At 35.5% G+C, this 23,615-nt stretch overlaps 2 protein-coding genes across 10 annotated transcripts in view; both read right to left on the bottom strand.

Moving 5' to 3' along the window:
• Nucleotides 1–2,923: 2,923 nt before the first annotated feature.
• LOC138708887 (uncharacterized) lies at nt 2,924–14,250 on the bottom strand. 2 transcript variants are annotated; one of them, XM_069839166.1, is made up of 5 exons: nt 14,113–14,250; nt 12,645–12,770; nt 10,094–10,225; nt 7,906–7,973; nt 2,924–3,267 (listed from the first exon to the last, which is right to left on the bottom strand). In XM_069839166.1, the coding sequence occupies exons 2-5, from the start codon at nt 12,762–12,764 to the stop codon at nt 3,063–3,065; spliced, it is 525 nt and encodes a 174-aa protein (XP_069695267.1). In that variant the 5' UTR covers nt 12,765–12,770; nt 14,113–14,250; the 3' UTR covers nt 2,924–3,062. The 2 variants fall into 2 exon arrangements, with proteins under 2 accessions (XP_069695267.1, XP_069695268.1); XM_069839167.1 differs by having other exon boundaries at nt 12,645–12,787; nt 14,113–14,224.
• A 4,310-nt stretch (nt 14,251–18,560) lies between these two features.
• Nucleotides 18,561–23,615, bottom strand: part of LOC138708892 (copine-8-like) — a 37,844-nt gene continuing 32,789 nt past the window's right edge. For all 8 annotated transcript variants that reach the window (XM_069839194.1, XM_069839196.1, XM_069839193.1 and 5 more), the window contains one exon: nt 18,561–22,570. In XM_069839194.1, the coding sequence (XP_069695295.1) occupies nt 22,262–22,570 (309 nt within the window). In that variant the 3' untranslated portion in view covers nt 18,561–22,261. The remainder of the gene's footprint in view (nt 22,571–23,615) is intronic.

Genomic DNA, 23,615 nt, shown 5'->3' with positions numbered 1-23,615 from the left:
GGCCATTCTTTTTAGAAGGAACAGTTACCAGCGACCAGTATCTTCAGATGTTAGAAGAAGTGATTATTCCTGAACTTGAATCAATCAATCTTCTTAATGTATCCAGCTGTTTGCTGACAACATAAAGTCCACTATAGTCCACTGTAGTCTATTCAGTTGTTTTTCACGAGAAATGAGGGAAATTTTGATCGGTGTTCATTATAGATGCCTGTTGCTAGTAGCCAGAGTTGGGGTGTAGTCAATATATACTGCAGGGCTGTCTCTTCTGCAACTGGTACTGAAGATTTTAATTTACTTCTTTTGTGGTTTATGGATGGACAGTATAGAAGAATGTGTTCCAGATCTTCATCATGATTATTACACCACAGACAAGTAGGATTATCAGAAATGTGAAATCGATGTAGGTACAACTGTATGAAAATGTGACCTGTTCTGGCTCTTGTTAAAAATGTTGAACATGTCTGGGCAAGTTTTTGTACATTTGCAGGTCATTTGGTTTCTTTTGTACAGACTGTAAAATTTGTCCTTTGTCAGAAGAGAGCCAATTGGTGATCCATAGGTTTATAAAATGAGACTTTAGTGAAGCAAAAGCATTGGATAGAGATATCACTTGAAGAGGTCTTGGTTGCAAATATGTTGCCTGTTTTGCAATATTATCGACTTTCTCGTTTCCAGGTATACCACAATGACTAGGTATCCATTGAAATGTTATTTCCTTTTGGAGTTTTTTAGTTTACTTAGTTGTTTCTGAATTGGAATAATTCTATGTGCATATAGGTTTGGTACATATTTAATTATATTAAAAACTTGAAAACAGCCCTCATTTTACCGAAATGCAGTTAATATGGCAACAAGATGGAGCACCACCTCATTTTGGTGTATGACTGAGAGACTTCTTGAACCAGCAATTCCATGAATGGATTGGTCGTTAAGGCACAACAGAATAGCCATCCATATCATGCAACCTGACGCAATGTGATTTTTTGCTGTGGGGTATCCTGAAAAATGTTTTTGCCCAAAACCTGCAGAATCTGCATCAGTTGCGACAGATGATCGAACAGTTACTCGTGAAAATCGTGTTATGTTCTGCCATCTGTAAATCAGTGTCTAAACTTTGTGAATTGTGTATCGAGAAACAGGACCTCCTCCATTTTGAACAAAATTTGTGAAGGAATGTGTAGTCAAAATGTAACGTCAATGTTGTTGTTTTCTAATGCCAGTCATTTGACAATAAAGTCATTTGACCTCTTGCACTCCAATATTTTTCAAAGATATTGTCATGGTTAGCCACTGACGCACAGATTTTGAGATGTTCTGAATCCATTTCTTGATTTGAGTTGCACAATGGACGGTTAGGAGACTGATATATTCCAATTCTATGCAGATGCTTGGCCAAACAGTCATGGCCTGTTGCCAATCTAAATGCAGCTACAGACGATTTGCGTGGTAAATTGGGAATCAACTGTGGATTATGATGCAGAGAGTTCCATTTTTTCCCTTGATATTGTGTTATCAAATTTTGTTTGTTGAAGTCTAAGTATGTAGATTTAATAAATATTTTCACAGAGTAATACATAGATTTAGTAACAGGTCTGTAAGTAGCAGTGCTGCCCTTCTTTGCTAAAGCATCCACATTCTCGTTTCCCAGGATTCCACAATGGGATGGTATCCATTGGAATACAATTCTTTTATTGAGTGTTATTAGTTGAGAAAGCATTTTATTTATTTCTGCTATTTGAGATGAAGGTGTGTGTCTAGAGTAACGTCAATGTAATTAGATGTAAATGTTTGGGGAAAGTGACTTTTAACCCACCCTGTATTTTGAGGTTTTTAATTACATATTTATGTATATATTTTTAGGATCAATATTACATAAAAACCCGGACTCTAATGATCAAATTTCAACAAACATCTGCAAAACCCAAAAAGCTCATTACAAATTAATCATCTTGAAAGCCAGATATCTCCCAGCATGGAACTATTTCACAAATAATCCTAGACTAAAAGAGGTAGTAACAAAGGATTTAGTCCCTGTAGTTGACCTATTACATTAAAGTAAAAATTGTACCTATGTATTAATATGAAGTGATTTGAACTACTAAAAAACTTATTAGCTCTAAGTTAGGATGTAATATTAATGATTTATTTAACATTTTGAAATTATATACAAAATTACAAAGAGACGTTAATGAACTTCATGAACATACAGATCATTATTGTTATAAATGGATCCCATTGTTCAGTACTGTGAACTTGTAATGTCCCACATAGAAGAACAAGGTCAAGTATAAAACTGTCATACATTAGTATACGTACATAAGAAGGTTGTAAATCACATGCAAATAAAATTTGGCGTCAGCTGCACTTGAAAGAGAGCGCATCATACCCATTTTAGCTACCTCAGCATGGCTTGATTTCAACGTAATACTTCAATGAATAAACAAGCCACATGCACTGTTACCTATCCAAGGTATCTGTCAGCCTTGCATTACTTGATTATTGTAATTCATAAGCTCTTACAATTAATAACAAGATCAAGATGATTTCGTAACTAGAGCACCATTTATGTATCCAACATATTTTTCACAAAAGACCCGACCCTAAATTTTATTGAAATTATAGGAACTCATAAATCAAATGTGTGGAAAGCATTTACAGAATTTTAATATGTCAAACAGAATAATTATTCTCTTTCAAAGATTGAACTCATTGACATTCCTAATCATATGGTTAGCCTGGCCGAAGATCATACAAATTCGTGTAACCCAGTTTGAGAAACAATTTTTAACATCAACTAGCGAATTATCTCAAATATTCTCTCTGGACGAGTAATGAAATGAACTTTATTTATTTATATTTTTTGTGGAAGCTATCTAAAGGTTCTATCCCATTATTACATTTCACGATGTTAAATAAACTGAATCAGAATGAAAACTGGTATGTTATGCTCTTAACTATGATTTACAAAAATAGTATCATATTGCCCTTTTTCCTGCATCTTTCAAACATACACTCATTTAATAAACTATCTTATCCTTTGCAAAACATGTATGACAACAGCATCAGTGCATTTTCCTAGCTACTGGCTTTCCTGAACTTAAATATCCCGACCCATTGCACACATCACACGTCACATATTTTTGTGGCTCCTTTACACTTGGAGCAGCCACTGTCTCAGTTTTTGTTTCATTATCACAACACGCACTTGCACTCACAGGGACTGGGGCGCTGTCAGCAGGAACTGCCGTCACCACTGGTTGCTCCACTCTGTTGAAATAAAAAAAAAACAAAATAGCTATTTGAGGTAAAAAGATAAAAATTAAATTATTTAAAAAAATTAATTTAAATTTTATAAAGTAATACAGAGAAGCCTGTTCAAGACGGAAGTGACATGGTCCTAATTTTTTTCCGTTGTGGACAGGTTTCAGTGTTATTCAGGCGTGAAGTTAAAATGGTATATTTTATCATTTGCATAGGAAAAGAAAACTATAATTTGAGCATATCAACTCATAAAACTAAAGTAATGGCCCATAGTGGTAAATTTCCAATTCGTACAAAAATAATAGTTGATAATAAGCCCATAGAACAAGTATCTCATTTTGATTATTTAGGTTGTAATATAAATTATGATGTAGATAGAGATATTGGCAACAAAATAAGCAAATAGAACACTAAAAAATAAAACTAGGAAGTAAACAAAACTAAAGTTCTATAAAACTATGGCGGTGCCCGTGTTGACATATGGAAGCGAATCATGGATAATTAAAGAACGAGATAAAAGTAAATTACAGGCTGCAGAGATGAGGTTTCTTTGCAGAGTAAAGGGATGTACAAGAAGGGATCTGATAAGAAATGAGGATATCCGTAAGGAATTAGATATATACAACATAAACGAAAAAGTTGAAGATTATAAAGAAAAGTGGAAAGAACACCTGTCTCGAATGGATAACAAAAGAATTCCAGCATTGATACAACAGTACCAACCTAAAGGCAAAAGAGATGTCGGACGTCCTAGGAAGAGGTGGAACTGAATAAAATGTGAAGACGGAACAGGCACTAAGCCTAAACCATGAAGTGAAGATGATGATGATGATGATGATGATGATGATGATGATGCATAAATGAAAAACAAAATGGCATGCCGCAAATTGTAGGAATTACAAAATATTCAGTTTAACACTACTGACATTAAATCAGCTTCCTGTCACTTATTTAATTGGTGAATGATCTTGATGAAAATCTCATTTCGTATATAAATTGTATCGTAACTCACTCATTAAACACTGTAAAGTTTATTAATTACACTAAATTTAATATCTAGTATCACAGCACATTATTTAATTGGACTAGGAGCCTAGAAGCCTTGAATTCTGGATTATTTAATTTCTTTGCCAGTTCAAGGGTTTTCTTTGCAGAATAGGTCCAGAAATTTGCGTGATCTATGAAAGGGCAAGAACAATCCACTCCCACAACTGTTCATTTATTTCTATGTAACCAGTTGTTTTCTCTTTCTTTTTATGTCACCATTATTGACCGCAAGCCACTCACTCATGATACGGCCTTTATTTCTGAAAGTGTTAAGTTACACCTGAGTTTTCCATTCATAAATTTCAACATTATTTTCCATACACTTCGTTTCTCGTTTTCCTCGATAACTTTTACTTCATCAATTAACGATAGTGCAACATTTTTACGCAACTTTTTTTTTTTATCACGAAATCGCTAATACACTTGCGATCTGCCCAGCTACGACAGTATACAGGAGTGAAGCATTGAACATCTTTGAAGGGACTCGTCTGCTTAGTCAATAGGGTAATAAAATTTATGACCACCAGGCCAACACACCCTCGCACCCTCAAAAATTTTACAAAGAAAACTTGTTTTATTTTAGTGACCTAATAGTATTTCGTACATTCCTTGAAAGCACATACTGTTTCAAAATATAGTTTACATTAAAGTAGTGTGTCCAAAATATTATTTCCGTTTTGAACAGTAGCAGACAGTTTCCTTTTCCACGTTGGACAGTTTCCGTTTTATTCAGGAAAAATTACACATAATACATACGAATTTCGCTGGGACCAATAAATTGTTCTGAAATAGACAGGATTCCGGATTATTCAGGTTCCGATTTGAACAGGTTTCACTGTACTTGTTTATATCCTGCTAAACAGATGTGAAAATTGAGTTATTACAGGGACAAAAAGAGAAGAGAGAATACAATTGAGTACTTTCCAGAATAAGGGTTTATCTGAATAAGGAAACAATGTACCTTAGACCCTTATTCCAGCAAGTGAAATTAAATTTGTTGAAGTTAAAGCTTGTTACGTGAAGATGTATAAAAATTGAAGACTGATATAAGAAAAACTCAAGATATTTAACCTCAATTACTACCATCACCGTTATATGTGGTTCTTCCATTTGTCTATATGGTGATTGGTATCATCTGAAGTTCTTTTAAAACTTTTTCAATTCTCTTTGACTAAAACTGTATAACCTTTTGACTTATGCATAAATATCATTTACCCTCTACTTATTTTGCTCTCTGACTGTCCGGGCTTCACTCCCAGATACAAGCTGATTTTGCCAAAATATTACACATTTTCGGTCTTATATAGACCCAGAAACAAAATTCAGGTGGGCCAAATTTTGTCTGTATGCGTGTGTATGAGCCAGTATTGAAAAGTTCTTAACCTAACATGGAAAAAGTTATTGTAACTCAAAACAAATTCGTATGTATTCAACATAATCACCTTTCAACTCTCTACATTTAGTACAACGGCCATAAAGCTGTTCTGATCTTTTAAAAAAATTGTTTGTCTTAGTCTACAAGTCACTTTTTCACAATACTTACTAGTGCTTCATTTGATGAAAATTGCTTTCCTTTCAAGATTTTCTTAGTTTTTGACATAGATGAAAGTCTGAGGGAACAAAATCTAGAGAATATGGGGAATGATCGATCAATTCCAAGCCAATTCATCAATTTTGCTCAATGCAATCAGTAGGTGCATTGTCTTGCAAAAACAGCACACTTTGGAAATTTTACCATGCCCTTTTCTCCACATTTTCTTCCTGAAGCTTATTTAATAATGAACAATAATACGCCCCTGTCACAGTTCTATCTTGTTCTAAGTAGTCCTAAGTATACTGTCTTAACCCAAAAAACAGAAGCAAGGACCTTCTCTGCCAAATACAGAATTCTGAACACAAAATTTCTTTGGATGGCGAGAACCAGAGTGTTTCCATTCTTTTGATAGTTCTTTTGTTTCTCCATCATATTGATGGATCCATGTTTTGTTCCATAGTTACGATACAATTAAAAAAAAAAGTTGGAAGAATCTTCTCTAAAGCGGATTGTCACTCTGAGTGATTTCTGATTAGGGATCCATTTCGATAATTTTCTCATGCTCAAATGATATATGATATAAAATACAGGTTCATGGAAAATTTTCCAAGTCTGTAATACGTGTTTCAGCCCATTCATTGATACTTCAAAATAATGTCACGAATAGCATCATTATTTTCTGGACTGATCACAGAAACTGGCCTTTCAACATGATGTTCATCTCTAAATTCATTTTTCCTCTCTTAAATTCCACAATTCAATTTTTTATGTTTGTATACAAAGGACAATGATATGACTAAGTTTTAATCTGAATATTCTACTTAATATGTGTTGAGATGTGTATGTAAAGATGTGTGTGTGCTGTTGGGTAGAAAACATCAGACCTCAAAATTGAGCAACATTTCAACATAAAGTTTCTGATGAAACTGAATGAAGTCTATGACGAAGATGTTCCAGTTCTTGATTGAAGATTGTAGTAGTAACTGCACGTCATGTATAGACGTATTCTTTTTTTAATAAATTACAAAGACAGTTTTAGGGATAAAGAAATCGTGAAAGACAATGACCATCCAGACCAAACTCACACCAATTTCTGATTGCAACATTGAAAAAAAAAAGTGACTTGAACAGGGAAATGTTCAATGGATTCTTACAAAAGAATTGGACACAATGAAGATTTGTACTAAGTCTGTTCCAAATTACTCTCAGAGGAACAAAAACAGTGCTGAAAGGAACTATGTTTGGACCTTTACTTCACATTAAAGTGAACCAGAACTGTTAAAATCAGTCGTTACTTGTGATGGAAATCGGATTTTAACGTATTGTGTGGGGGGGGGGGGAGGACAAGTCAACACAATGGAAACCATTACCAATACCTAGAATTACCAAGACTGAAAAAGACACATGAATTGTTCAAAATTCAAGGTATAATGATTATGTTTTAAAATATCAGTGGTATGGTAATGGTAGTTGATTGTTACTGCAGTAATCTGAAAAAGACACAATATTAATCCAATGCCACCAGGTTGCCTTCTCTCCTGGCCATGGCTTAGTTGTAACCCACTTCTGAGGTTGGGGCGCCTGGAAGGCGGAGTTACATTACCCCGATGATGTGATAGGAGATACCGAGAATCGAACCTGGGACCTCATGAACTATAGCCAGAAGCTCTGACCACTAGACCATGAGGCTGGTCAAAAGACACAATATAAATTACATAATTTGTGTTGCTAGAATACCTTGGTATTTTACACTACATTGCTAAGGGTAGTTTCGAATTAAAGAAAATTGCTAAGAACTAATTTCAAGTAAATAGCAACACTGTATTCTATGTATGTAGATTTTTAAGTGGGCATTATTTTTCCAGTAAAATTCATGCGACTTCCCAAATATGTTTTACATATAAGTACTGAATATCAATCCGAAAGATAGAGTGCATGCCAAAAATTCCATTTCTCCAATACAAAAAAATGCTGATATATATTTTCAACATTTCTAAATAAATATTTTGAAATATCACAACATTTATTAGGTCCGTTATATAAATAAAATGAAGTGCACTTACTGTTCCTGGTATGCTTGTGGTTTCCATTCCCTGACTTCATTGATCTGCCCAATTGAATCAGCCTCTATCTGCAATATAACAAGAACACCATAACAACATAACGATTTAGACTTTAGCAGACATGATTCAGCCTCATCTAGTAATCTTTTCAAAGGTTTTCCTTTCCACCTTTTGGTTTACATATCTGTGGTGTTTGATCAGAACATAACTCCAAAATGGTCATTTCCTGCTATCTACACTTAACGGTAGGCCACTTAGGAGCTATAGAAAAGCATGAGCATGTGCATATAATTAAACAGTGCCCTAATCTATGTTATTTTCTTTCACATTTATATGTAAATTAGTGGCTTGTGCAGCAAATACTGCTGCAAACTAAGTTCGTTAGACGTTCAAATAAAAATTTTTCAGATTTATTTTCAATGAAGAATACTCGTCTTTTTGCTAGTTATTTGCTTCCAGAATAATGAAACGTACTCCCTCTGAATGGATTTTTTTAGGCCATATACTTTCTCTTGGACCTATCCAACTTCAGTTTTTTAGTTTCAACGCGAAAACGCAAGTATCAATGTCAGGACGATAGCAGTAGCTATTTCAGGTCATTGTGGGTTGTAGGCAAAAGTTAAAAAAAAAAAAAAATATCAGGTTTGCTAAGCTTTCGAACAATAGCATTTTCGTATAGCTGCTGCATGTAGAACTTGAAATGTAGAGCGTAAAATCATTTTATCCTACTAAGAGATCCTGCTGAAATTATCTGGAGACTACAAAATTTTCTAGGCCTCTTATTTTATCAGTAAGTAATACCTTTTGATCTTTCCTTAGGAACTGTAATACTGAAGACAATGACACATATCAATATCTACACTACACCGCCATTAAGTATATGAAAATGACCCAACCCCACTGGGTTAATAAGTATAAACATATTTGATTTTTAATAACAATATTATTATCTTACTTAAGTTTTGTAGTTATATATAGCAGTCACTCAGTAATAGAAATGAAGATCTAAATTAAGATATTCTCTACATTTACTTACATAACCACAAAACGTTTCACTTTCATGTGATCAATATGGCATCAATATTATGTACAATTAATGAAAAAATAGATGCATCATGATATTAACTATAATAATATTTAATTTCTAATGGTAATAATGTCATCAAACCACCTCAAGTTTCGTAGATTTGAATATCCAATACACAGCTGTACTCAGAAAATTATACACTGCAGAATCTGTTTTTAATAACAAATTGAATTGAGCTCTAAATATGTCGGCAATCCTGCAGGTCATGGCCTTCGTGTAATAGCCTATTGTTTATTGTAGTGTGTGTTTTGTTCTGAAATTCAATCAAGTCGGCCGTGATTGAATAAAATAATTCTCAAAACTGACAACAGATGGATTTTGGAAAATAGGAAAATTATGAAGGAAAATTGACATTTCACTGAAAACTACTACTTTTCCGAAAAACTTTGGATGCCAGGCATGAAAATGAGGGGTCACTCATTAAAATCCGTTCAGCCGTTTTCCTGTAATTTCCATTACCAGTTCAAATTATATATATAGACTAGAGTTCTTATTTTTAAAGGAAAAGTGAAAATAAAAATGCTTGTATCTCAAAACAGCTTTTTTGGAGTCATGTTCTGACCAAACACCACAGATATTATTCCAGGTGTTCTGTTTTTTGGTCATTGTAAAAACGTATTGAATATAATATTTTTTTTGTATTTTTCGATTTTATTAATACCTGGTTTTATTTCAGTTCTTCCAATTATTATCCCATTTTTCTTCTAAGAACCTATTTGTATGGTCTGAAAATGAATTTGTGCCCTGACAAAAATGTGAAATTCACTATTCCCAACTTCTCGTTTTTAAAAAGATTTTTCAGGACAAAGAAAGAAGCACTGACACTTTTAATTCTCTTGATTTTCATAGCTACTTTCGGTATAATTTCATCATTTGTCAAATTTTTGTTACATTTTATTTTTAATTACATGTAATGCTACAATGATGGTATAATGATCTCATTGCTCGGGTATTTGTGACTGACACTTGCAACATATTTTCTATTTCCGAGTTTGAATGTAGTTTCAATCCTAGCAGGTCTACTGGCACTAAGTATAAGGAACTAAAATTAATCTGCAATCACAACAATATAAACAAATATACGTACACGAATTCACTTACCGGTGGTTCTATTTTCATTGGAATAAAGGCAATTGGCAGTTGATACACTTCCTGCTTCATGTCAGGGGCAGTTGTCACTTCATATGTGTCAATGTGTGTGACATGCTCCAGGTTGATGAATTCAATTCCATGCTGTGTAACACAAAGAGTGTGAAGCATTGACGCTGCTACTTCTACATACTATCAATATGAATGTATGAGCTCTACCTTCTTATCCAACGAAAATTACCTGTGATTTACATAATATAACACAGGACACCTACTTTATTTGAATTAAAGATGTATTTCATGCTAGAAATACTTATATTTTGTTGTTGTTACATTATCCATATTATTTAAAGGCAGTATTATTTCCATGAACCTAGAGCAAATCTTGCTCGCGTTAATATATTTACAGAAACATACACATGGGGTCGACCTGTATGGAAGTTGTCTTGAATGGCGTCCCTGCCTTCCCAGAACACTTTAACCTATTGTGTCACTGTGCTATATGGCAATGCTGCATCGCCACATGCTTCACGCAGTCCTGAAAACATTCTTGTGCACTACGACCTCGTGCCACTTCAATTTTGATCCAGAAACATTGCTCTAGTTTTGTAAACATGGTCTTAGGGCACTCGCACTATCCCTATCAAAGTCAATGTTCTACACACTGCAGTAGATTGTCAGAGTACTGTCGCCACTGACTGCACTAACTCATCTGACAGTCCTTGTTCATGTCCACACAGCTGGCAGCTCTCGAACGCACCATCGTCATGTGACAGCAGCGTTGCCGTAACTTTTTATCCAACCCTTGTATTTGTTGACAATCTTATAGAAGCAATATTTATTATATTTTATGTTAGGGGATTATTCCTGTGTTTGTCCGTGGTCTGGAATTTAGGTTAAATTTAGATTTAAGACCTCTCCTGGCACCACATTATCATAATCATCCTATCACATCATCGGGGTAATGTAACTCCGCCTTCCAGGCGCCCCAACCTCAGAAGTGGGTTACAATTAAGCCACGGCCAGGAGAGAAGACCAGAAATGTCGAAAAGACAACCTGGTGGCATTGGATAAAAAAAATATATATATTAGACAAGATGTGTGTAAATCTGACTTTCAGGTATAGCTCCCTGTGAAGCAGAATTGAATAATTTAAAGGGAAAAATTGTTCTAGGGCTGGGTATCGATTCCGGACCTTTGGCTTAGCACACCAATGCTCTACCGACTGATAAAAATGTGTCTGAAAGTTGTACATATTAGTGTTTAATAAAGGCTGTTAGGCCTAGGCCTATATTATTATTATTATTATTATTATTATTATTATTATTATTATTATTATTATTAACCCATTACTATTTTCACGCAGCCACTATACGAGAATCTGATATGGCAATCTAAGATTTTTCTCACAGTTCTGAGACTCTTTGCAAGGATGCAACGAAGTGTGATATCATTTAGTTTACATTCTCTCTTATTTGCTCGGTCATTGTCACTGAATTGAGAATGAACGGCAGAATTTTCAAACATCTTTTAATGTGTCAAAAGGGAAGGAGTTCATACCAATACATCATTTGCAGCATTTTATACCGCTAATTACTCGAACTATTAAATTCCCCCTTAAATTAAATTTAGAAATCTTCTCACAATTTGTGAGCTGCCACAAAGGACAAAGTGTACTTTAAGCATATAAATATGAATACAAGTTCTTCAAACCATTGATTTTGTTTTGAAAAATTAAACTACAAATACAGAGCTGCAAATACATTTTTAAATTAATCGAAATATGCCAGTTTTTAGAGCCACTTATAATTTTTACGAAAAAGTAAGAGCTAATGAACCTAGTTTCATTTCGAATATAGGTGATGCTTTAGTAGAGCAATTGATCTTTTCAAAGCAGCTAAAGTTACAACCGAATAATGGATGTAGGAATTCCAAACCTTAAACACATCTTCCTTTCAGCCTAATCCTTTAAATGGAATCACATGATAGTCGGCATCGTCACTAGAACTTCACAATTGCACAAAATATATTTCGTTATTAACGAAACGTCTACTTAAGGTCATCCTTCTTTACTGGCAATGTTTTGCTAAGAGACAAACCATTCAACGAAATTATTCCTCCTTAACTTAAACAACTATTTGTAGTTGTAGAAATGACGATACGGTAATCTCTTTTCGGCCTTTCGTGATTGTTATTGTTGTACCACTCCAATTTGTAGCTCTCTCTTCTCTTTTAATGCAGTTATTTTCTAATGATACTGTTCTTACAAGTATTCTGCTCAGTATATTCAATTTTTCGGTGGTTGCTTCTGTTTGTCCATCAGTTCTTATAGATATGGGTCAACATTAAAGTTTGTACATTTTTTTAATATAGGCTAGGACTGGCATCTTGTGAAATTATTATAGACACTACCTTTGTTCCCTTTACTGGGAATCCTAAGTATGAATAAGGACGGCCTAGTGACTGCTTAAGTGTCATGAAACCCAATTTGTTTTTATCCCTTCATTTCACGTCATAAATTCCATTATTTGAACAGCTTGTATAGTTTACAACCGACACTTACCAGGGTCTCAGTCTTCATTACAGGTACTGGGACGGCATGCTGTTCCTCTTTGATATTGCATAGAATAGACATAGGGTATATCTTCCCATCAGAGTTAGGCTCTTCCTTCACCATATCCATAGTAAACTGCAATGCAAGTTGATCTTTACCGATCATTTCAAACATTATGATAGATAGGCGTATATATTTTGCAATACGGTAACACTTTTGTACGACACTATGCTAGAATTTCAAAGTAAATTGGCCACGAGAGCTCAGCAAAGCATCGCATATGAACAGAATTATAATACTAAAACACCACTACATCATAATCTAATGTCTTGAACAGGTTATAGATAGATAAGGAGTATTTATTTTACTTCAGCACAACGAAATGAAAAAAAAAAAAAAAGACCAAAGAAATTGGCAATGCACTGAGAAGATCGACTACAGATAACACCAACAGAATAGTCCTATTCCTAGAAGAATACCTTAAAATTATGATCTTAGAGGAATGTATAGAACAACCAAATCATCGGCTATCTCTTATGTAGGCTACTAATGCATCAAAGACAAAGCTCCACAAAGACACCAGACCTTTGTGACCTATACAATACAGGATCCGAATATAGGCCTATGCAGCATCAAAGATTAGTTTAAATCGTTGCATACACGACGAACATTTGACTACTGAATAATTTGAATAATTTCAAGGGAAAAATTGTTGCAGGGCCGGGTATCGATTCCGGGATCTCTGGTTGAACGTACTAGCGCTCTACCAACTGAGCTACCCAGGAACTCCACCAGACACCGTCTCAATTTTTCACTTCATATCCACACAACTCGCGTGGGCTGACGAGATGCCAGAGACCCACATCGAGTGCATAAAACACTGTGTGACTTGGAATTGTGGTTTTCTGTTAACGTGCTGTATATATTATGCAAATCTAGTTAAGCTCCCTGTAAATCTGCTTTACAGGAAGCTTTACCTGAAAAACTAGATTTGCATTTGGCTACTTTTCACGAATGTCTATAACATATTTCTTTATTGATTATAATTTCGTTTCACAAAGAAAATACTTGAGACTGGCTTCCTAACCTAACTCTGACGGTTAACCTAGCTCGGAGTTAATTTTATAAAATATTATGAGGAAAGCATTTACTTTTATTTTTCAAAGTAGCCTGTAAAGGAATGCTTAATTATGGTGTATCTTCCAGCAGTTACGATACCTCTACAGCTGTATAACCGAAACTATGAAAACTGAAAGTTGGATGGAAGTCATCTCAACTGTTCCAAAATACTTTCCATTAAATTAATTATTGGAACAAGCAGCTTATTGTAAACAATGGACATTCTGTATAGGCCTAATGTTAATTTGGTATATCACAAGAGGTCCCATCACCCATTATTTTCTTTGTAAAATAATAGTGTGTAAAAACATTCTAGTAACTGAAATTCTACAGATAAATTGTTTTATAGAGAACATACTTAATAATTGAATCCCACGTTGCAGTAAATCGAAAGTACACTCCCAAATGGTAAACTTTATGAAATTCGAATCGCTGAAATCGCATACGATCTACGAGGATTTGGTAACGACATAATATTGCAAACGATCAAATAAGCCATTTGAGTACTGCGGCGGGGGCGGATGGGGATCGGGCTCAAGAGGGCTATTAGTATGCACATTCGCGCACGATTTAAAAATCGGAATTCGCATTACATCCGATTTTATTTCGTGTAGTTTCATTTCATGAATGTCAATACACCATTATCGTAAAACAGGGTGAATAGGGACGAATTTTTACGTTTTATTTCTCTTTGTCAAAAGTTAAATATAATGAATATGAGTGTTTATGTTTTTATTCGTAACGAGTGAACAAATAAACGCACTTATTAATATATTTACATTTTGACACAAAGAAATAAAAAATAGTAAAAATTCGTCCTCTGTTCACCCCCTTTTACGGTACTGTTAATTACTATTGCCGAATTAATTTTCCTTTGTATTCACGACGTTACTTAATGTATTATTGTGTTTAATTTGTAAAAACTTTGTTATAGAATTAGCATTGTTACGGATCCTTGTGGTCACCCGCAATAGAGGCCGAATGATTTTAAAATAAATCTTTCATATTCATTCGAAGTTTTCATCGTATTCTCGATAACATCAGCTTATTTCTAAAACCTCACAAGTTCAATTTTTTCCTACTGTTGAAATTTATGTATATTTGCTAGTGCGTGAGCTGATAATACCTCGTAAGTTTACAGAGTCTGTATGTTGTTGTTTAGTCAACTGTCCGAACGCAGATGGGGTAGGGTGGCCAGTTCCTTTCCCCCTCCATGATCGCTGACAAGATACATATTACACTAATCAGATTTCAGATGTATACAGACAACTCTTCTTCCTCTGACATATATCGTCAAGTTAGATGTACTGTCTGTTAATAGTTGTACACTCAGGCGAACCTCAATCAGAGGTAAGAGTCTGTATATATTTTATAAATGACAAATGCATAACAGTTATTAACTGTTAGCTCTTTAGCTGGGGTATAAAAAAGAATAAGAAGTTATTTTGCTATCTTGTATAATTTCCTCAAGCGTAGCTGTCAGGTTTAGGAAGCAAGCCAACGATACGAGTATATGCAATACAACATAGAATAAATCTGAAGCAATTGTTAAATGGATACAGGCCAATTACAGTAGTCTGAGCTTAGCGGCGTTTCGTAAGGAAGCCATGCTAAGAATTCTTTGAACACGCAAACCTATTTTATACAGAGTGGTCGGAATTGATCGAGCAAACTCACCAAGGTGTGAAAGTTTGCATCAAAATAGGTATAACTATGACAGGAATCAGTACTCTTATCTCCACATTTGTCACCTCGATTAAATTGGGCACTTCAATGTTTAGTGTTTAAGTCGCATGAAACATAAATATTTACATACTAACTCAATGTATGCTACGATTGCTCTCCTCCTTTCTACACATAAAGACGTTTTCATTTGTGATCATGTTAGTCCTGGAAACAAATTTCCCAGAACTGCGCTCCATACTTTGCGAACCCAAACTGCTTACACCCTTTGACCACCAGTGAAGCTCAGTCGGCTAAGGGGCTTGCCTGCCGATCTGGAGTTGCGCTTGGGCTAATTGGATTTTTTCCCGAGGTTTTCCTCAACTGTAAGGCAAATGTAGTATAAACTATGGCGAATTTTCGGCCTCATCTCGCTATCACCAATTTCCATCGACGCAAAATAACCTCGTAGTTGATATAGCGTTGCTAAATAATCAAGTGAAAATTTGTAGGCAACTTGTAAGTCCTCTACAACAGGCATTAAAACAACGGATTATCAATATGTTTCCTCATTTCAAGATGACGTAAGCATGGATGCATACAGTTGACGAGAGTATTGCGATATGTACCTCATCTCTGGGGCATGCCATAACTTCAACGCTACCATTCAGTAGTATGCTGAGCAATATCGAGGAAGACAGCACCCTACATGCGAGATGTACCAAAGACTGGATGACCAGATGAGAACAGGCCACATGATCCCAGTTCATTCTGCCGATGCTGGTCAAGTGCCCTTTCGACGCACACCACAACTCCAGGAGAGAGTCCTACAAGTCATTGAAGAGGATCCAACTCTAAGGTTAAGTACAAGATGGAGCCTGGTAGTTGGTAGCCTGACCAATTACCTAGTCGGAAGGAATGCCCGAATGTTAAGCAATGGAGACGTGCAAGACGAGGCCTGGTAGGTAGGCCTCGTCTTGCACGTCTCCATTGCTTAACATTCGGGCATTCCTTCCGACTAGGTAATTGGTCAGGCTACCAACTACCAGGCTCCGTCTTGTACGTACCCTAAGTTCACGTGACATTTTGGAGTGCATCATAGTCTGGTATTGGACATCCTTCATGATGATGAACTGTATCCTTTTTGTACATCTATCCAGCAGATCGCTAGATGCTTGAATTTCTGTCAGTGGTTAATGATGACACTGCAGTTACTTGATTGTGTTATGTGGACTGACGAAGCTCTCTTCACTCAGCTCTTACAAGTCACATATGGAGCCATGAAAATCCACATACCACACGAGAGAGGACACCAAATATGATGGAGCATAAATGAGTGGGCTGGTATTCTCAGTACAAAAATAATGGGACCGTACATGTCCCCAGATACCCTTACTCATGCTCTCTACATAGCATTTCTTTGGGACATAGTCTTGAGTTCTTAGATGATGTTAGTCTCGCTACCTGATGTATCAGTTTTACGGAGCATTGCCCACTACAGTGTAGCAGCTAGGAGACAACTGGCCAGAATGTTTCTCCACAGATGGATCAGCAGAGGCAGACCAGTGCACTGGCCTGTAAAATCTCCAGATTTAAATCCTTTGAATTTCTTCCTGTGGAGATATCTGAAAGAGTTTGCATACCAAGAACCTGTTGATAGTCCTGAGACAATTATCACAAGACTTCACAGCACTGTAGTGGTGGTGAGTGAGGAACAACTACATCACGTTCAGGAAGGTGATGTCTGCAGTGTAGCAACTTGCATCCCGATGGAGGGAGGTACTTTCGAATACCCGTTAGAAAGCCTGCACAGCATGACAACTTATGACTTCTGCATAAACTTTTTTTTTCTTCTGTAATTATATTTGTCCCACTACTGAAACTTTTCGCAATATCTGAATATGTGTTGGTTGTACCTATCTGACTCTATCTCCAATTTATTTACTTCGTATGACATACCCTTTCACATCTTGCCATTTCAGCTCTGTCAAATCCGATCACACTGGATAATGGCAAACACTGTAACTACTTGATCATTGTAAACAGTAGATATGAAATAGTACATTATGCAACGAGCCTATAATGGTAGTAATTAAGACGCGAGTATGTTTGTTTATGAAACGAGCGCCTTAATTACCATTATAGGCAAGTTTCATACGACTTTTTATGCTCGACCATATTTCTAACTTGAAATTATTCATAAGTATTCATGTTATGGTTATGTAAGTGAGGAGCGGAACTGACCTGAATTGTGAGGTGTGCGCAGACGCAAAAGTATTGATTTTTTCCGAGGCACGAATGTGATTGATCTTGATGTAATCTAGAGAATAACATGAAGATTAGTCTTGATATAACCTGGAAATTGATTTAGAATTGAAAAACGAGATGACAAATTTAATTTATTTGAATATTATTTACAATTAACGCTAATTATTATAGTAACGGAACATAACCTTCTGCGACAGTATTGGATTTCCAGCCTCCGTGACTTTTCACTAATTGTCTTTCGATTGCATATCCGAGAATAATCGATACTTGTGGTTTCATAATGGTACAATGGTGATTTCTCATTGGCTGAACAACTGAATTATAATGAATAGGTGTACTTTAATGAGGTGCATTAAAGGGCTACTACCAGGTGTATAATTACTACATTTCGGCATGGTCGAGCATAAAGATAAAATGAATGAAAGCTAATTAAGAAGTAAGGAAAATGGAAGAAAGGGTAAAGAGGTATGACGATGAAATGAAAACAGAATAGTACAAATTGTACATACATTTTTTTTATTATTATTATTAAAGGATTCCAAACATTTTGGTGTTTCAGATGATTTTCCACTTCATTGTTCATGGCAACCAGCTTTCATTATAATGCACACATTACAATAGACTAATATTCATTACAATCAGCATAATATACATCATCACTGTATGGTCCATTGGAGGTACACGATTTAAAAATATCACAATTTTGGTTTTGTAAGAATATTACTTATATCAGCATTATACAAGAAATGAAGCTGTGTTGAAAAGAGTGGGTGAAGAAAGAATGATGCTGAAACTGATCAGAAAGAGGAAAAGGAAATGGTTGGGTCACTGGCTGAGAAGAAATTGCCTACTGAAGAATCCAGGAAGGAATGGTGAATGGGAGAAGAGTCCATCAGATGATGGACGACATTAAGATAAATCGAGACAAAGAGGAAGGCAGAAAGTAGGAAAGATTGGAGAATGCTGGGTTTGCAGTGAACAGTGGGCAGAACACTATCAATAAATGAATGAATGAACAGCATTATACACAACTTTTGCGTGTCAAGAATATATATTATACATAAAAGAAAATGGCATTTGTGGTACGGGTATTATCTTATTATTGTTAGTTTAATTATTATCAGTAGCACCAACTTCAGGTATTTGGGAATGCAGCTAGATTGTGAAAGTGAGATTTCTATTAGACTAATTTATACTGTACAATTAAAATTACTAGAAAAATGAAAGCAGTAATAATTCTTTTACCAATTTAGACTACTGAACTCTTCAAAAACGGTGTTGTAGATTATAATGTGTTATCAGTGTGTAAACTGGATCAAAATAAGCATGTAAGAGCTTAATATGTCGAAATGAACTGCAGCATATCACAGCGAGAAGGTCAAGTTGAAATTGCAGCAATTACGATTTTTTTTTCCCCCCTAAAAAATTACAGCACTTAGATTCACGACAGTTTACATATTTTTATAAATCAGAATATTTTCCCCCTTCCTAGTTTATATACTGCATAGATGTAATGTAAGTACCATAACATGTCAGAAACCTACTAGATAATACAGAACAAGTTGCATCACAAGTGACTAGAGAAAGACTTGATCACTGCCAGAAGTCAATGTTGATAAATTTTGCAGGCAGAATACATGGTGGGCTGTTTATGATGCGAATATTAATTCCCCTTTTCAACAGCAGTTTGAAAGTTTGGTTGCAATATTGAATGTAAATAGTAAACATTCATGGCAAATATACGAATAAAACTACAGCATAATAATAATAATAATAATAATAATAATAATAATAATAATTGTCTTAAAATGAACAACATATATTACTTACTTATTTACTGGCTTTTAAGGAACCCAGAGGTTCATTGCCGCCCTCACATAAGCCCGCCATTGGTCCCTATCCTGAGCAAGATTAATCCAGTCTCTATCGTCATATCCCACCTCCCTCAAATCCATTTTAATATTATCTTCCCATCTACGTCTCGGCCTCCCCAAAGGTCTTTTTCCCACCGGCCTCCCAACTAACACTCTATATATATTTCTGGACATAAAAAATAAGAGCTTACTGTAATTTTTAAATATTGGATCATCATTTGCATTTACAAAGGATTAACTTATACAACATACTTCAAACGAATAATACCTAGATGATCCATTTCAAATTGTTATACATAATAACTTAAATAATGATTTTTATTGTAACATAGGCAGATATAGATCACAGATCAACTTCTCGAAAATTAAGCTCACACTAAAAGGCAGAAAACCACTGGTGTAGCTCAGGTGATAACCAACAAATTTCATTGACACTAAATAACCTCATAGTTTATACAGCATCGTTAAATAACCAATTGAAAATAAAAGACAGAAAATTAAAACCACATGGACATGTTTGAAAAACCACTGTACAAACTTGGCAGAGCAGTAGGGTTGTTAAGAAAACGGAAACAATAGAGTGTTATAATCTGCACTTGTTTTGTTTTACAACTACCAGCTCAACAGACATAATATATAAACTCTGTCTGATCCCACGGTCTCAATGTTAAACCCAAACATCTAAATTAAATTTAGTTATTTATCTGTTAAATATAATTTATTCTTTTCTAGATATCATTTTAGTTATTTTAAGTACGTATATTGCAATACAACAATGACTTCTCATGATTGAAAGGGAATAATTATGTTTCTAAAATCTTGATACAAATTACAAATAAAATACAGTGCGCCTAGAGATAGAGTGGACAGTATCTGGCAGTAGGTGCGGCAACTCTCACTGAGTCCAAGGCTGCCGCAGTCCACTCTACCTCTAGACAGTGGTTGTCAGCACTCGCTGAAATGTGCAAAGAGTAAGCGGTACACATGTCGTGCAACAGGGAGAGATAGAGAGCATACCCGCTAGCAGCTACGGAGTGCACCCTAGTGCACTGTGTTTTCCGTTGGTAAGAGAGACTAGCCCCAGCGTGCTCTGTGCTGACGACCCCTGCTCTAGACGCACTGTATAAACTGTGTCAACAACAATATTATAAATTAATAATCACAGTATTTTAAGTCCCACTCATGTACAGCGCGATTCTGCATTACTTTATTTCACTTCTGGAACAGTGAGTGTTTTGTTTATAACTGTATGCAGAAACATCTTACAAGCCCTACTTTCTTTTTCAAGTGCCTCACTTGAAAGATCGTTGGCAATCTGATAGCTACCAGACATAATGATCTGGCAGCTATCAGACTGTACTAGTGAAATGGATAATAAACATGGTAGTTTCCTGTTGCTTTCCGTATTTGATGATGTTGATAATGCTGGCGAATGAACCCAAGGACCAGACGCCGAAAATTATCCAGCATTTACTCGAAGGGTTGAGGAAAACTCAGGAAAAAACCTCAACCTGGTAACTTGTCCCAATCAGAATTCGATCCCAGGCCCACGGCTTTAGCAGTCAGGCACTGACCTCTACTCCAAGCAGTGTCCCAGGTCTGGTTTTAACATTCAGAATAACATACGGGTGTGGGCGACCATTGCAATTGAGCCTCTGACTTTAAGCATATGATTAAATAATTTCGAAGTTTTTAGCTTATCCTCTTAGTCAACACTGAGTCACCTGTACACGTAATTTTACTACAATTGAATCAGTCGGAGTTAAAAGGAGCTAAGTCAAAATATGCAGTTTTGAGTTATGCAACAATTTGAATAACGGATGTCTTGTGCATCGAACGGTGGAAGAAGGAACTAAGACTTTTACATATTCTTTTGTCTTCTATAACATAAAAATATAATATTTGTGTTATTAGTGGAATGCTTTTTGCTTCTCCTGAAAGGTTGTGAAAAGTGACTTAGTTCCTTTCAGCTCCGACTGATTCAATTGTTAGTCAGGAATTAAATTAAAGCTGCAGGCTTTGTTTTTTTTTTTAATTATAATTTATATGAGTTCGAAGAAACTTACAACTGAAATTGAAAATAGGATGTCACAATGAATAGCTGCTCTTCTAGGTATGCAATATTTTTAAAACATATTTTTTTTCATTCCATAACTACGTAATAAAATAAGTGTTCATTATAACTTCAGCAGAAAAATATTGTTCACCTTGTGGATGCGGTCCTCCATCTAATTGGGAAACTTGTTTATAGTCCTCAGACTATTTCAGAGATCCATAGTGAAAAAGACACTATGGAAACAACAATATTACGACCAGAACTGAGTAGAGAAATTCGCACAAATGTAATACTAAATAAGCATTAAAAGTGCAAAACACTTGTGCAAAACGTACCAATTAAAACAAGATGCTTGTAGACAGTGAAGGAACACATACAAAATATTGAAGTCAGATGGCATTCATATTTATTTTGTTGTAATCATGTAATAATAAAGATTAGGAAAGATTCTGAGATTCGTCTAATAATTTGGTCACTTCTGTAGTGTAGAACAATCAACAAAGATAACAACGATGATCAAACAGTAGTACAAAAACGATCATTTTCTCGTTATGAAAAGTTTTCCTGAATTTGACAATATTATGTAGAGGTTTACTGGTTGTAGAGCTTGAATAAGGTACCAACGTAAATGTGTCACTTAATGAGTGCTACGAAACCGAATCTGGCAGCGCAGGGACTTGTCTGGGCCTGATATTCCTGCTCTTCATGTAGCCCACCACCTGGTCTGGGATCTCCGCCAAAACTTCTTTTGCAAGATATGCTTTGGCAGCAACAATGTCCCGATGGCTCTGGAAATTTCTGAATGGTACAAACTGGACAATATCTCTTTGTGCCTTAACACCTTTGTATGACAGCTGCACTACGTCGCCATCCAGCTCATCCATAGCCTCAAAGTCAGCTCCCCCAACGCCAACAATGATGATCGACATTGGCAGTCCAGATGCTCTCACAATAGCCTGTCAAGAAAAAGAAAGAACTAATTTAAGCTTTAGTTTAATCAGGATCTAGTATACAGTCAATCACTTCACGGTATTAAAGACTATGGATCAGTGAAAATAACGAAAAGAAAAAAACATTAATAAATGGAAATTTGGTTTTAACTCTAAAAAATAAAATAATGTTTCAGTTTTCTAAATTTGTGCTTATTTCGGCCCTATGACACTTTAAGCCCCTCAGGACGATTTTAAAGGGACCAGCACATGCGTGGAGCTGCAGCTCTTTAAAGTAACACTCAGGTGTCATACTGACAGACTTTGTTCTTCATTCTAACTAATTTTACTTTTCATTCGCGCCGCTATGTAGGAAAAAATGTGTGTGGTAGACCTGTATAGGAAGGAAAGATATCAGTAAAGGTACGGTCACACATCGATACTTTTGCAGCGCAACTTTTGTACTGCAGCTGCAAAAGTTGCGTGTCATGTTCACATGTAAGCCAAAAGTAGCGCGCTGCACACTACTTTTTGTGCTCCACAACCAGAGTGCTGCAAAAGTTGCAACTGGAGGTTGCGAGTCTGTTCACACACAAGGCGCTACTTTTGCAGCCGCAGTCATGCTGCAGGTTTCCATCTCCGTGTTGACTTCTCAATATACATTTTGTGGTTATGTTCGCATTATTAAGAAACTCATGCAAAAGCTTCCTTGTCTATTATTTGCTTTTCTGTCCTATCTAGTATTTAGAAATTGACATTATTTTTACTATAAAGCTTTTAAAAACGCTTATATACATAAATGATAACCAACAGTATATTCACGTAATCAATGTTGGCAACCCTCCTGTTTGGAACTACGCTACGGAAAATTAAAAAAAATTAATTATATCGTCAGCAATTATGCTGAGACTGTGTTGTGTATTTAATAACTGTTACAAATAATTTATTTTCATCACATTTAACATTAAAATATATCCAAACAATAAAAGTATCATTGGCACATTTGGGTGGTAACATTGGTTGCAACCGCAGCAAAAGTTTCAACAAAACCGATATCAAAAATGCTGCGGCT

Source organism: Periplaneta americana, chromosome 11 (genome assembly GCF_040183065.1).
Source record: "Periplaneta americana isolate PAMFEO1 chromosome 11, P.americana_PAMFEO1_priV1, whole genome shotgun sequence".
NCBI lineage: Eukaryota > Metazoa > Arthropoda > Insecta > Blattodea > Blattidae > Periplaneta > Periplaneta americana.
This window is presented reverse-complemented; position numbering and strand designations above follow the sequence as displayed.